The sequence below is a fragment of the Salmo trutta genome, chromosome 33, assembly GCF_901001165.1.
Source record: "Salmo trutta chromosome 33, fSalTru1.1, whole genome shotgun sequence".
Taxonomy (NCBI): Eukaryota; Metazoa; Chordata; class Actinopteri; order Salmoniformes; family Salmonidae; genus Salmo; species Salmo trutta.
The window spans coordinates 16,240,759-16,255,843 of record NC_042989.1 but is presented as its reverse complement, the minus strand read 5'-3'; the positions used below and the strand labels follow the sequence as shown (position 1 = coordinate 16,255,843).

The following is a 15,085-nucleotide window of genomic DNA, read 5'->3' as shown; positions in this document are numbered from 1 at the left end:
ACAATGTTGAGGGGTAGAGTCTCTTTGTGATCGTTTAATTTCACTAGCTCAGCTAATTTGGAAATGTTCGCAATCTCCTGAAATAAGGCTTTGTTCTTGTTGCATTGAAAAGCTTGGACATTGTTATTCAACTTTAATAATCAAAGACTGCGAGGCCTGAGAGATATTTTGTCTGATTCTGCATCGCAAGATGGAGTGATAGAGTGTCTTCGTACTTGTTAAATATCACTAGCTTTCCTCATTCAGACAGGTTCACAATTTTGATGTCTATTGTTGCAAAGCAAAGTCTGTGTGATGTCATATTGGTCTATAACCTGTAGACTGCGTGGCCTAATGGATAAGGCGTCTGACTTATAACCAGAAGATTGAGGGTTCAAGTCTCTTTGTGATCATTTAATTTGAATAGCTCAGCTAATTTGGAAATGTTTGCAATTTCCCGAAATAAGGCATTGTTCTTCTTTCTTTGAAAAGCTAGGACATTGTTGTGCAACTTTAATAATCTAAGACAACGAGGCCTGAGAAATATTGTGTCTGATTCTGCATCACAAGATTTTGTGATAGAGTGTCTTCGAACTTGTTAAATATCACTAACTTTCCTCATTTGGACAGGTTCACAATTTTGATGTCTATTGTTTGGACTGAAATTTCACGAAATAAGGCTTTGTTCTTCTTTCTTTGAAAAGCTAGGACATTGTTGTGCAACTTTAATAATCTAAGACAACGAGGCCTGAGAAATATTGTGTCTGATTCTGCATCACAAGATTTTGTGATAGAGTGTCTTCGAACTTGTTAAATATCACTATCTTTCCTCATTCGGACAGGTTCACGATTTTGATGTCTATTGTTGCAAAGCAAAGTCTGTATGATGTCATACAGGTCTATATGTGGTAGACTGCGTGTCCTTATGGATAAGGCGTCTGACTTTGAATCAGAAGATTGAGCGTTTGAGGCCCTTCGTGGCAGTTTAATTTCAATAGCTCAACTGATTTGGAAATGTCCGCAGTTTCCCGAGATAAGGCATTGTTCTTGTTTCTTTGAAAATCTAGGACATTGTTATGCAACTTTAATAATCTTAAGACTACAAGGCCTGAGAAACATTGTGTTTGATTCTGTATCACAAGATTGAAGGACAGAGTCTCTTCGTATTTGTCAAATATCACTATCTTTCCTCATTCGGACAGGTTCACAATTTTGATGTCTGTTGTTGCAAAGCAAAGTCTGTATGATATCATATAGGATTATATGGAGGAGATTGCATGGCCTAATGGATAAGGCGTCTGACATCTAATCACATTATTAAGTGGTTGAGTCTCTTTGTGGTTGTTTAATTTCATTAGCTCAGCTAATTTGGAGATGTTCGCAATTTCCCAAAATACGGCTTTGTTCTTGTTCCATTGAAAAGCTAGGACATTGTTTTTCAACTTTAAAAATCAAGCACTGCGAGGCCTGAGAGATATTGTGTCTGATTCTGAATCGCAAGATTTAGTGATAGTCTCTTCGTACTTGTTAAATATCACTAGCTTTCCTCATTCGGACAGGTTCACAATTTTGATGTCTATTGTTGCAAAGCAAAGTCTGTATGATGTCATATAGGATTATATGGAGGAGACTGCATGGCCTAATGGATAAGGCGTCTGACTTTGAATCACAACATTGAGGGTTTATGTCTCTTCATAGTTGTTTAATGTCAATAGCTTAGTTAATTTGGACATGTTCCCAATTTCTCTAAATAAGACATGGCTCTTGCTGCTTGGAAAAGCTTCAACATTGTTATATATCTTTAATAATCTCAGACTCGGTGGTCTCATGCTGTCTGATGCATTATGCATCAGAGGATTGATAGATAGAGTCTGTTAGTAGTTGTTAAAAATCACTAGCTTTCCTCATTTAGATAAGTTCCCAAGTTGTCTACATAAGACATGTCTCTTTTTTCTGGGAAAATATAGGATATTGTTATATAGCTTTAAAAATATCAGATTGGGTGTCCTAATGGTTAATGTGACTGATTCATCATCACAAGATTGAGGCATAAAGTCCCATCGTAGTTGTTAAAAATCACAAGCTTTCCTCATTTAGATAGGTACCCAATTTCCTATTCATTGTTATTTTTTTTGTTATTATCAAAGGCTGTGTAGTCTAATGGATAATATGTCTGATTCCGGATAAGGTGTCTGATTCCAGATCAGAAGATTGAGGGTTCAAGTACCTTTGTGGTTTTTAGATATACTTATTTAGACAGGTTTCCAAAATCCCTATGTAAGACCTGTCCTTTCTTGCAAAGAAAATGCTGTACATTGTCATATAGGATCTATAGTTGTAGACCTTGTGACATAATGATAAGGTGTCTGTCTTTGAATCAGAATATGGAGGGTTTGAGTCCCTTTGTGGTGGATTAATTTCAGTAGTTCGGCTTATTTGGACATTTTCCGTAAATAAGACGTCTCTAGTTGCTAAGACATTGTTATATATTCTTTTATAAAGCATGTAAAATATGTCTGACTCCATCTCAGAAGATTGAGGGTTCAAGTCCCTTTGTAGTTGTTGTGGAAATTCACCACCAAGGACTAATCTCAATGTAAATTAATCAATCTTTATTACCATGGCCGGAGAGGTTCACCAACTCCATCCAAGCTTGATGAAAACTCTGAAAACGACGTTCCCTTTCAGTCCTTATATACTGCTACACAAACAAGTCATATAAGCATGATTTACATTATTCATTATTAACATTGGTTCCTGCATGTGACTGACCCCTGCATGTGACCTTGAAACTGAAATAGTCCTCTTGATTCCCAGAGCAATGTTCTGGGCGTACTGCCAAATTGCTAATATAGTGATAGTGAGGATTTCTCCCATGCACATTCAATCAGTCACTTGCATGAACCCAACCGAGTTGGTTATTAGAAAAGCAGCATTTATGCTAAACATATACGATCTGATAAACACAAACATAAACTTTCCTTCACATGGGCTTTATATATACTTATTTAGAAAGGATTCCAAAACCCCTACATAAAAACTGTCATTTATTGCAAGGAAAAGACATCTGTTGTTGCCTGGAAAATGTAGGACATATTACTGTAGGTCTGCAAGTGCTTGTGCCTCCACTTTGGCTACAGGATCGTTGATCGTCTGTCTGGCTTCCAGTAATGCCTCCCTAACCTCAGAAGTCTGATACCTGGTTGCATGAACACTTTGGAGCCTACTCTCCCATATTGTGTCACTCCATGACTTCATGGTTATGTTCATGTGTTTCTTCAAAACACTCAATCTTTGTGTGCCAGCTGAAAAGAAGGTGAAGAGCTTTTGCACATGCCCAAAAACCCAATTGCATATTTTGAAGATTTGGCAGCATCTGCAATGACAAGGTTTAGAGTATGTGCTCCACATGGGACGTACACGACTCTGGGATTTTTTTTTGAGCAGTCTGGCTTTACTCCTTGGTGCTTGCCCTTCATGTCGGCCCCATTATCATAAGCTTGCCCTCTGCAATCTTCAAATGGAATCTTCAGCTCGTTCAGTTTATATAAGATGACAGTGGACAGATTCAAGCCTGTTGTAACCTCAACATTCACAACGCCGAGGAAGTGCTCCTTGATATCTGGATTTCCCTTTAAAGCCACGCTTCTCAGAATATTGGACATTTGCTCCTTGTGACTGTCGTCAGGTGTACAGTCCAAGATAATGGAGAAGTACTTTGAGTCTCTTAGTTGAGTCACTATTGCTTCCAGAATCTTGTCACTAAAAATCTGTATCAGCTCATTCTGCGCATGTGTCTCTCCATCTTTAATATTGCTGAGATGATTTTCCATAACGGGGTAAAATTTTGCCAGTAATTCAACCACTTTTAGGAAGTTTCCATTATCTGGTTGGAAGAGTTTGTCTGATGAACACCTGATTGTTAGGTTTCTTTCAGCCAGAGACTGGGAAATACTTATTAAACGTGTAAGGACATCCAGCCATCTCTTTCTTTCAGCCTCCAAAATTGTCATTTGTATCTGGTCAAGAGTTTGTCCCCGACTTAGGCGCAGATCAAGTTCTCTCCACTTAATCATATTGTTTGTGTGTTCAGGACTACCCTCATGGTGTTTCAGAATGGCGTCGATATTTGACCAGTCATTCACACCTTCCTTTATAATTTTGTAGTCTTTTGTAGAAAAGCTTACAGCAAAAACAATACACATCGTTTTAGTATGAAAGCAACAAGGGACATGTCTTATGTAGGGAAATTGGAAACCTGACATGTCTCTTGTTGCAGGGAAAAGGTAGGATATTGGTATTTAGGTTTGTTATTCAGTTTGCATGCCCTAATCGATAAGGCATCTGATTCTGCATCAGAAGATTGAGTGAGTGTCTCTTCGTAGTTGTTAAATATTACTAGTTTTCCTCATTTAGACACTTTTCCTACATAAACCATGTATCTTGTTACCAGAAAAAGGTAGGATATTTTTATGTAGGTTGAATAATCAGAGACTGCGTGGCCAAATGGATAAGGCATATGATCCACGATCTGAAGAGTGATGGTTTGAGTACCTTTGTGGACCATTTATCTACTGTTGTTATTTACAAAAATTACATTGTCATATAGCATGTATTTGAACACACCGTGTAGCTTAATGGAGTCTGACTTTCAATCAAAAGACTTAGGTTTAGAGTCCCTTTGTGGTTGTTTAACTAGCTGTCCTCATTTAAACAATTTCCCTACTTAAAGGAAAACTCCACCCAAAAACTATCTATTGGTATTTGTTTCATTAGTAAATTTTTGACATACTCCCAAAATGTTTTACTTGTCAGCATTCAAGTTTTCAAGATACGTAACTTTCAAAATACAGAAATTAGCCCCGAATGATTTCTGTATTTTGAAAGTTTGCACAACTGTAGCAAAATATCTGCAGGATAGTCTGAACAGAACCCACAAGAGGTCTTGAGTATTGAATAACTTTTCTCTCTCGCGCATGCAGTTATCGGAGGCCCAGGTAAAATGGTGCAGCAATATCAGTCGACATCACAAAGCAAGTCCACCTTTTCCGCCGCTTAATTCTGCCAGACTTTTCCTTCCTCACCAACGCACAATCAAAAATTAAAAACATACACAGCATTAAACAAATGGGAACTTGCCTCACAATGAGGGGATGTGAGTGCCACAGGAAATAAGATTGAGGTAGTGAAATTAGGCAGGCTGACACAGAGATCTGGATCAAAGCCACTGGAATATCTTTCAAAAGTTGAAACACTTCATGTGGAATTAGCTCAGAAACCAAGATAAAGCATATATAGAGAGCAACACAACTTCTGTCACTTGCCTCAAATCTAGGAAATCTGAGAAATAACAGTAGGCTATATAAGACAATGAAGTCAGATGTAAAATAGGATGGCAATGATTTTATTATGTTAAGAAATCAACACATTTAAGAAATTCACAGTTATTTTATATACACTGGTCTATTGCACATATTAAAAAACAGGCTTGACACACCCAGCTCACATGGGTTATAGACTATACATTTCAGATACCCATTAAATTAAGATAAATTAAAAAAATTAACCATTGTTTATCGTTACAATACATCTTATCACATGTTTTAGATTGACCTAAGTGGATCTGAACCATCCAATGCTTTTTTGTTAATAGGAACCATCTCCAAAAAATTGTCATTGGGATGAATTTAGAAAAACTGATGATATTGCTCTTTCCAACCTTACCATGTGTTTGCTCCATTGGAAACAAAGCACAGGCAATGATTTAGAAGTACCCCCCACAGAAAAAGTTAATGAACCTCCAAAGAAGGATTATAAATGTCTTCAATTTGTTCTGATAACACCATATAAAGCATGTATAGCATATAATCCATGTTGGGGTTTTTCAGGGTTATCATTTTAAGCAGCCAAATAAGACTTCACTTACTACTTTGTTCAAAATATACATAAAAACGGTGCAAAACTTTCAGTCAAAACCCATAGTGGCATGCACCACTGTAAACATCTATGCTTAAATTCACACGGCTTAGCGGTAAATGCGCCTATGACAAATGCACAGTAGTCAAGGAAATATCCAGTGTTTCCAGTTATCCAGTGTTTTGTTCATTGAGGATTTACTGTCTGACCTCCAGCTTTTAAAGTGTTGTGTTAGAACATATGGCTGTATGAGTTAGTGCTCGTCTTTGTCCCGTCCCATCTTCTCCTTCTTCTCCTTCTTCTCCTTCTCGTCCTGCAGGGCAGTGCCCAGTTTCTTGATGAGGACAGAGAGGACCTTGTCCAGGGGGTCCATCACCCCCCTCTGGAGCCATTTGGGAATTGTAGTCCTTGCGTGGTGGAAGCCTAGCTTCTGCAGAATGTAGTCCACGCCGACAGGATCGATCTTCCGTCCCGTCCAGGAGATGAGCCTATGGAAATTGATAATTAAGACTGAGTCAAGAAACCCACACATGTATGGACAAAAGGGTTTACGTTTAGGGTATAGGCCTAAAAGTGGGCTTACGGAGTAGTTGAAATGCTCAGGTGAGAGGTTATGGAGTCACAAAACACAGGGATCGATTACACATACTACAAATGTACTGTATTGTTAGTTTGGATAAAAGTGTCTGCACAGTGGCATATATTATTGGTCTGAGGGCTTGGGTCTGGTTTACCGGAGTGTGGGCTCCAGGTGCCAGGTGTTGCACATGAATTCTCTCCAGTCCACCGTGGTGTAGTTGATGCCTTCCTCCTTGTCTGTGGAGTTTTCATCATGCAGGGCTGTCGGGCTCTTCTGGCCAGGCCGAGTGGCAAAGATCCGGGGGTTGAAAAGGGCTGCAGACCAGGGAAGGGGGGGGAGAGAGAGAGTTTGTGTGAAACTATAAAGTGCCTTGGTTCTCCATGTTCTTCTATGACTACTAGTTCCTAAAACAAAGAGCACCTTTAATTCAGCTTCAATTATATTTTAGTTGTACCTACATTGCTCTTTTTTTCTATATAAAGTTATCAGTGAATGTTATCATGTTATCATGAGCTGAAAAAAAGAAAAAAAAAAGAAATGTTCGATATGCACAAAAACCTTATTTCTCAACAATTTGGTGCACAAATTAGTTTACTGTTTGAGAATTTATTCTTTGCCAAGATAATAATCCATCTACCTGACAGGTGTGGCATATCAAGAAGCTGATTAAAAAGAACGATCATTACACAGGTGCAGCTTGTGCTGGGGACAATAAAAAGCCACTCTAAAATGTGCAGTTTTGTCACACAACACATTGCCACAGATGTCTTAAGTTTTGAGGGAGTGTTCAATTGTCATGCTGACAGCGGGAATGTCCACCAGAGCTGTTGCCAGAGAATTTAATGTTCATTTCTCTACCATAAGCCGCCTCCAACGTTGTTTTAGAGAATTTGTCAGTACGTCCAACTGGCATCACAATTTGAATGCATAGAGATACCGTGACGAGATCCTGAGGCCCATTGTCATGCCATTCATCTGCCGCCATCACCTCATGTTTCAGCATGATAATGCAAAGATCTGTACACAATTCCTGGAATTGTGAAAATGTCCCAGTTCTTCCATGGCCTACATACTCACCAGACATGTCACCAATTGAGCATGTTTGACTGAGTCATTATATGAACAGTAAAATCTTTGAAATTGTTGCATGTTGCATTTATATTTTTGTTCAGTATATATAAAGTTATCATGTAAAGTACAGTTAATCGTTCTGGTTTGCTACATATAGTGTGCTGCTGCTGTTGACATTTCAGATGCTCTCACCCTTCTCTTTTTCCTTCAGGTAGGCAGAGACCAGGTCGTGCAGAAACATGATGAGCTCGGCGTCCATGGTGACACATATGTGGTCTGTGAACTCAGTCACCACGCTGCACTCCACCTTGGGCTTACTGTTGGAGTCTGAAACAGAGGGGAAACAATAGAGTCATTCCAACAAAGATATATTAATGGGAACAAACTGAAAATGACAAAAATATTCTTGGAGGACAATACAAGTGGACTTCAACAACAACGTTGCCCCTAAATATATACCATTGCTAATTGTGGTCTGTTCATACTGGTGGACCGAATATCAACTGAGCCTACCAGTCAAGGAGGGTTCGTCGGGATCCTGAACATGGATGGACTTGAAGTCCAGCTGCATCCTGGGTAGTGCAAAGATGGTCTCTGTCTCATGGTTATAGCTGGACGAGCCTCGGAAGCTGCTTAGCAGGCTAGAACTCTTGGCGGCAGCCCCACTCTCTGTGTTGTTGGCGTCCACGCTCCGCAAGAGGTATAGCTCTGGGGAACAGGATACATTAGAATGAGGCAGGAGTCTTGAGTACATTGGGTCAAGGGAAACAGTAGACCTTGTATATGACATTGGTAGAATTTAGTAGCCTTTACCCTCATTCCTCATGGCAGTCACATAATTGAACCATTCTTTGACTGTGGCTACTCCGTGGGGGGGGTTTTCGTGCCGGCGACGGGTGATTTTAGTGATGGTGGCCATGGGGCTCTCTAGTGCTCCGCAGGGTTTGGTTACCATGGTGTTGTGACCTAGATGAAAATCCAACGTCTGCACGATATAGGTGGAGTCATCAGTGGAGCCTGATTGGATAAAAAAATAGGTTGAGGTTAGAGGTATTTTGGGGACTTGCTTTAGCCCACCCCCCCTCTGTCTCTTGAAAGCCTTACCATCCTCCAATATCTTCTGAGCCTCGGTCCAAAAGGCTATGTTGGGCTCCTCCAGGTGGAATAAGGCCCAGGACTTGGAGCGGAAGTTGGGCCCATGGAAGCAGGCCAGGGTCATGTGGTTGCCATGGAGACTCATGGAGCCACCCAGTTGCACGGCGTCCTCTGGGAGAGGCATCTGGAAGAGGGAGATGTGGCACCCAGCAATCACCTTCAGAACCCCAGGCCAGTGACGATGGTGGGCTGCATCCATGTCTGGGAGAGAGAGCAATGACGAGAGTGAGAAGGAGCAATGATGATAGAAGGAGAGGGACGAAAGAGAGAGGAAAGGGGAGGAGCAGGGGAAAGAGCATTCCGATCAAAACCAAATGAACCCAGGAACCCAGTGATAACGGATTCTTACATAGCTCTGCAGCTTCTTTCTCGATGTTGATGACCGGCGCCTTCGGGGGCAGGTATGGGACTGGACCCCATGTGGACAACGCTCGTTTGCTGGTGTCAAATTGCTGGGTGAAAAACTCCTGCAGCTTCATCCCGATCTTAATGAGGTCGGGGGTAGTGGAGCGCGAGATGATCACCTGGAAGATATCCCACTGCAAGTCACCGTGGACAAAGATCTCACTGGAGAGAGGAAAGGATAAGTAAAAAGAGGTGAAAGAGAGGCAGAAAGGGAGAGCGATGGGAAAGAAAAAAGGAGGGAGTGAGTGAGAAATGGTCAGAAAATGAGAACAGACAAGAATGTAGCCACAGGGGTTTTGGCTATACATTTTCTCTAGTAGGCTAGCTTATTTACCTTTTCTCTGATAGGCTGGTCTCAACGGTGCACAGGTTGACCTTCCACTCGTCCTGGAGTTGCAGGTCTGCGTTGCTGAAGATGCCCATAAGGATGCTGGAGCCCATGTAGTCCACACGGGCCTCCGTGGAGCCCATGGTGATCTGGATCTTATGGCTGGGCTGCTGGTTGGGGTGCTCCGAGATGTGTGCTTCAACAAACAAATATGGTTTGTTAGGTGCGGCAGAGAGATCTCCCTGTCAAGTTTGACAGGGATGTTTAAGTTAGAGCTGAATGTGTTCATCATTTAAACGCCAAGACCCGAGGCTAGAGTACAATCTTTGACATCCATCACAATGTATTTGGAATTGCACAAAAAGTAAACAGTACATGCCAGTGGCTTAATACATTATTTTATATCCCTGTACTTACAGACCATCTCCAGGGTGTTGACATCTATGTTGCCCCCCACCACGCCGCCTTTAGAGTCCAGTTTGGAACGACCCAGGCCCACGGACATGCTGATCTCTCGGTCTCGGTTACTACCCACTGAGAGACGACCCTGACTCTTCAGCCCACTGGTGGTCCAACTAGAGGTAAACAAGAGCAAGGGGAAACAGTTCCACCCACCTCCTCATGAATAAGTAACATCTGCTTTCTCGGAGGCATTGTTTTGTTAAGGGTTATATGTAGAATTGTTCAGTTTTTATATAGGTTGTCAGATACAGATACGCTCGTCTTATGTGGCAGGGCTTGCAAACTATTACAGACTACAAAGGGAAGCACAGCCGCGAGCTGCCCAGTGACACGAGACTACCAGACGCGCTAAATCACTTCTATGCTCGCTTCGAGGAAAGCAACACTGAGGCATGCATGAGAGCATCAGCTGTTCCGGACGACTGTGTGATCACGCTCTCCGTAGCCGACATGAGTAAGACCTTGAAACAGGTCAACATTCACAAGGCTGTGGGGCCAGACTACCAGGACGTGTGCTCCGGGCATGTGCTGACCAACTAGCAGGTGTCTTCACTGACATTTTCAACATGTCCCTGATTAAGTCTAATACCAACATGTTTCAAGCAGACCACCATAGTTCCTGTGCCCAAGAACACTAAGGTAACCTGCCTAAATGACTACAGAGCCGTAGCACTCACATCCATAGCCATGAAGTGCTTTGAAAGGCTGGTCATGGCTCACATCAACACCATTATCCCAGAAACCCTAGACCCACTCCAATTTGCATACCGCCCAAACAGATCCACAGATGATGCAATCTCTATTGCACTCCACACTGCCCTTTCCCACCTGGACAAAAGGAACACCTATGTGAGAATGCTATTCATTGACTACAGCTCAGCGTTCAACACCATAGTACCCTCAAAGCTCATCACTAAGCTATGGATCCTGGGACTAAACACCTCCCTCTGCAACTGGATCCTGGACTTCCTGACGGGCCACCCCCAGGTGGTGAGGGTAGGTAGCAACACATCTGCCATGCTGATCCTCAACACTGGAGCCCCTCAGGGGTGCGTGCTCAGTCCCCTCCTGTACTTCCTGTTCACCCACGTCTGCATGGCCAGGCACAACTCCAACACCATCATTAAGTTTGCAGACAACACAAAAGTGGTAGGCCTGATCACCGACAACGACGAGACAGCCTATAGAGAGGCCAGAGACCTGGCCGGTGGTGCCAGAATAACAACCTATCCCTCAACGTAACCAAGACTAAGAAGATGATTGTGGACTACAGGAAAAGGAGGACCGAGCATCGCCCCATTCTCACCGACGGGGCTGTAGTGGAGCAAGTTGAGAGCTTCAAGTTTCTTAGTGTCCACATCACCAACAAACTAGAATGGTCCAAACACACCAAGACAGTCATGAAGAGGGTACGACAAAGCCTATTCCCCCTCAGGAAACGAAAAAGATGTGGCATGGGTCCTGAGATACTCAAAAGGTTCTACAGCTGCAACATCGAGAACATCCTGACTGGTTGCATCACTACCTGGTACGGCAATTGCTCGGCCTCCGACTGCAAGGCACTAGAGGGTAGTGCGTACGGCCCCGTACATCACTGGGGCTAAGCTGCCTGCCATCCAGGACCTCTACACCAGGCAGTGTCAGAGGAAGGCCCTAAAAATTGTCAAAGACCCCAGCCACCCCAGTCATAGACTGTTCTCTCTACTACCGCATGGCTAGCGGTCCCGGAGTGCCAAGTCTAGAACAAAAAGGCTTCTCAACAATTTTTACCCCCAAGCAATAAGACTCCTGAACAGGTAATCAAATGGCTACCTGGACTATTTGCATTGTGTCCCCCACCCCAACCCCTCTTTTACGCTGCTGCTACTCTCTGTTTATCATATATGCATAGTAACCTTAACTATACATTCATGTACATACTACCTCAATTGGCCCGACCAACCAGTGCTCCCGCACATTGGCTAACCGGGCTTTCTGCATTGTGTCCCACCACTCACCAACCCCTCTTTTACACTACTGCTACTCTCTGTTCAACATATATGCATAGTCACTTTAACCATATCTACATGTATATACTACCTATATCAGCCCGACTAACCGTTGTCTGTATGTAGCCACGATACTTTTATAGCCTCGCTACTGTATATAGCCTCGCTACTGTTATTTTTCAGTCGTTTTTATTTCTTTACTTATCTATTGTTCACCTAATATATTTTTTGCACTATTGGTTAGAGCCTGTAAGTAAGCATTTCACTGAGAGGTCTACACCTGTTGTATTCAGTACACGTGACTTTGATAAACTTTGATTTGATTTACAGGGGTTAAAGCAAAAATAAATCCCAAACTTAAGTCGATCTCAGATCGATTGTCTGGGGCCAAGTTAACCTCCCCTTTCATGTTACAAAGTCATGGCCATCATACATTTAACTGGTTTAAGGTAACTAAATGTAAATAAAAAATGTCATTATTTATCATGAGGACACAAGCTCAAGTACACAGTACAAATATGATAAAAATATGAAATCTTTTATATGATGTATTTCCTATTCAACAAAACTGTACGAATAAGGCTTGAAATGACTTATATGCTTTCTAAATGTAGTATAATCAAATTATAAAATGACTAACTATAATATTTCACCTTATAACTGTAAAATACATATTTGTATGTTTAGTGTTAGAGAACGTGTGTATATTTTCGAAAGGTCTGCCCCCATCACTGTGAGCATCTCCCTGAACTCGTTAGGAACTTGCCTTTCATCTCATATTACTATTGTCTGTCTATAACAAACAGAAAGTGTTTTTTTTAACAGAAAGTGTTTTTTTTGTTTAAAATCTATTAATTATTTTAGATTAATGGCTATAAACCAAGCGCCGAATGTGCTACAGTGATGAAACCACTTGTTCCTGCTACGCTAGGATGTAAGGATTGGAGGCATGTGCTTTGTCAGTGGCTGTGACATTGGGTTCAACCAGGAGTTGATGGACAGTCAGAAGAGCGAATTAAATGGTAGGAGGGACATCCCAGTTAAGTGATTTGAGATTTCACATCCCACGTCACACTAGCAAAACTACGCAAGTCCCCTAAACAGAGGACTTAACATTTAAGAGGTTAAGGGAAAGATAATCATTTTGTACATGTATAAACTGCGAGCTTGACCAATTCCATTCCCCTTGCTTAGGGGTTCCAGGGTCCTACCGGGAGTCCTATTTAAAAGGACTGAGAAGCTCAGTTCTGGTGACTTTTTAAAAGGATATTCTACTCCAAAATGTATGAAAATAAAATTATGCTGACTCCATCTGAAAAATAGTTAGAAACGGGCCCAACAACATATTGGTAAAAATTATGTTACAATTATTTTAACATATTGGACCATGCATATAGCCTATGCATGGTCTATATTATCAGATGTGCTATTAGCAATAAGCATCATCACCTGCAGCCCAACTTATGAAGGAGAGTGGCTATACAATTTACATTGGCTGAAGCATGGGGTTTGTCTATCTGCATTTACCCCATTGGACACAACATCCTGTTTGTATTTTTTTTTTTTAATGATTAGAATTTTATTATAAATATGAATATTGAAATAATGATAACTTTTTGTTTGTTTCTATTACAAAGTATGTCACTGCCCTTTTGACGACATTGCCCCCCTTTAAGAGCTCTGTTGTGCAGCTGCGCCTAAACCATGCTTGAAACTCCGGTTGTAAAAATGCATTTGTAAAACAATTGCAAATAATGAAATTGAAGGAGTAGAGAAATAATTGCAATGTAAAACTGGGATCCCCGCTTTTTTTAACACATGCCAAAACTGCTTTCATTTGCCAGCAGCTACAGTTGGCTACACACCGGTGTCTGAGTTGAGCGCTGCTGTGGTGCGCATTATAGACTATTTCATTCCCTTCATCTGAACATCGGGAATATATCTCCCCGGATATTTTTATTGCCTCTCCAGAATCCATATGACGGAAATTCATTGCAGTGACAGAGAACTTTAACCCCTGCAGATATAAACATTAGGTAAAGTGCTGATATGAATTAAAAGGAATAGACAATCTGTGTACTGAAACTGGCCCCTAGCGTGTAGAGCAAGGCTCTCGAACCCTGTTCCTGGAGAGCTACTGTCCTGCTGGTTTTCAATCCAACCCTAATCTAGCGCACCTGATTTTTTTAAATAATTAGCTAGTAAATAAGCTGAATAAGGTTGGTCACAACTGGGGTTGGAGCTTAAACCTACAGGATGGTAGCTCTCCAGGAATAGGGTTGGAGAGCCCTGGAGTAGAGTATAGTGTGTTGCGCGGGAGGGGAAAAAGGGAATCCTACGTGTTGTTGCCCATGACATTGCTCATGTTCATCTGGACGTTGAGCTGCTTCAGGTTGATGGCGAACACCACTAGTGTCTCCCACGGGGTCCCTTGGGGGCCGGCTGCCTTGCCGTTTTTATTAAACGACGGCGTCTTGGTCACAGAATCTATATGGAAGGGAAATGTATGATGTAACGGCATTCTCCCCAAAGCTATTTGTCTAAATTAGAGAGAGTTAATTCCTAATCTAAAAGTGTCAAAGAGTACACACTAGCTCAAGTATAAATGAGAGCTATAGTATTCATTCATTATTCCTACTGCATTTTAAGTCTACGTTGTGAAAACAATCTCTACACTAAGCTAAAAAAAACAGCATTAACACCGCTTTAATCCGATCGTGTCATTCCTCGATGCTGTTGAGCCCTCATTTTTGAGCTGATACCTCTTCTGGGGGCGGAGGAATCAGAGACGCTCCTGGTGCGTCCGGGGGCTGGGGACTTGAGGTGGGAGGACAGGCCCCCGGGGGACATGTTACTCCCAGTGGAGTGGTCAGAGAACACGTTGGGGGACTGAGGCATGTACTGCCCAGTGCTACCATCCCAGGTCCTCCAGTAGGCTTTACGGCTGGATTCTGGTGACAGGTGCTGGGTCATGTTCTCTACAGAGTCTGGGGTGGCAGGACCTGAGGCTGGAGGAGAGAAGCAGGTTGAGGTAAAGGGCATATTTTCAAATGTAAACACAGGTTTGGGAAAAATGCATACTGTTTTAAAGGGACCGACATTAGCAGAGTTGGAGATTGAAAGGGAACCGAGTAAAAATGTTGATCAATTATTGCATGAGGAAAATGGAGCCATAAGTGTGCAAAGGCATATTAAGGAGGT

The 15,085-nt window shown here is 42.0% G+C and overlaps 1 protein-coding gene across 10 annotated transcripts in view; it reads right to left on the bottom strand.

Annotated features, from left to right (window-relative positions):
• Positions 1-5,362: 5,362 nt before the first annotated feature.
• The window catches only part of LOC115172482 (transmembrane protein KIAA1109 homolog), a 133,235-nt gene continuing 123,512 nt past the window's right edge, over positions 5,363-15,085 (bottom strand). For all 10 annotated transcript variants that reach the window (XM_029729954.1, XM_029729964.1, XM_029729955.1 and 7 more), the window contains 11 exons: positions 14,647-14,892; positions 14,224-14,371; positions 9,852-10,009; positions 9,441-9,630; positions 9,051-9,268; positions 8,651-8,902; positions 8,360-8,563; positions 8,060-8,254; positions 7,739-7,873; positions 6,630-6,789; positions 5,363-6,383 (listed from right to left, as the gene is read on the bottom strand). In XM_029729954.1, coding sequence (XP_029585814.1) covers positions 6,149-6,383; positions 6,630-6,789; positions 7,739-7,873; positions 8,060-8,254; positions 8,360-8,563; positions 8,651-8,902; positions 9,051-9,268; positions 9,441-9,630; positions 9,852-10,009; positions 14,224-14,371; positions 14,647-14,892 — 2,141 coding nt within the window. In that variant the 3' untranslated portion in view covers positions 5,363-6,148. The remainder of the gene's footprint in view (positions 6,384-6,629; positions 6,790-7,738; positions 7,874-8,059; positions 8,255-8,359; positions 8,564-8,650; positions 8,903-9,050; positions 9,269-9,440; positions 9,631-9,851; positions 10,010-14,223; positions 14,372-14,646; positions 14,893-15,085) is intronic.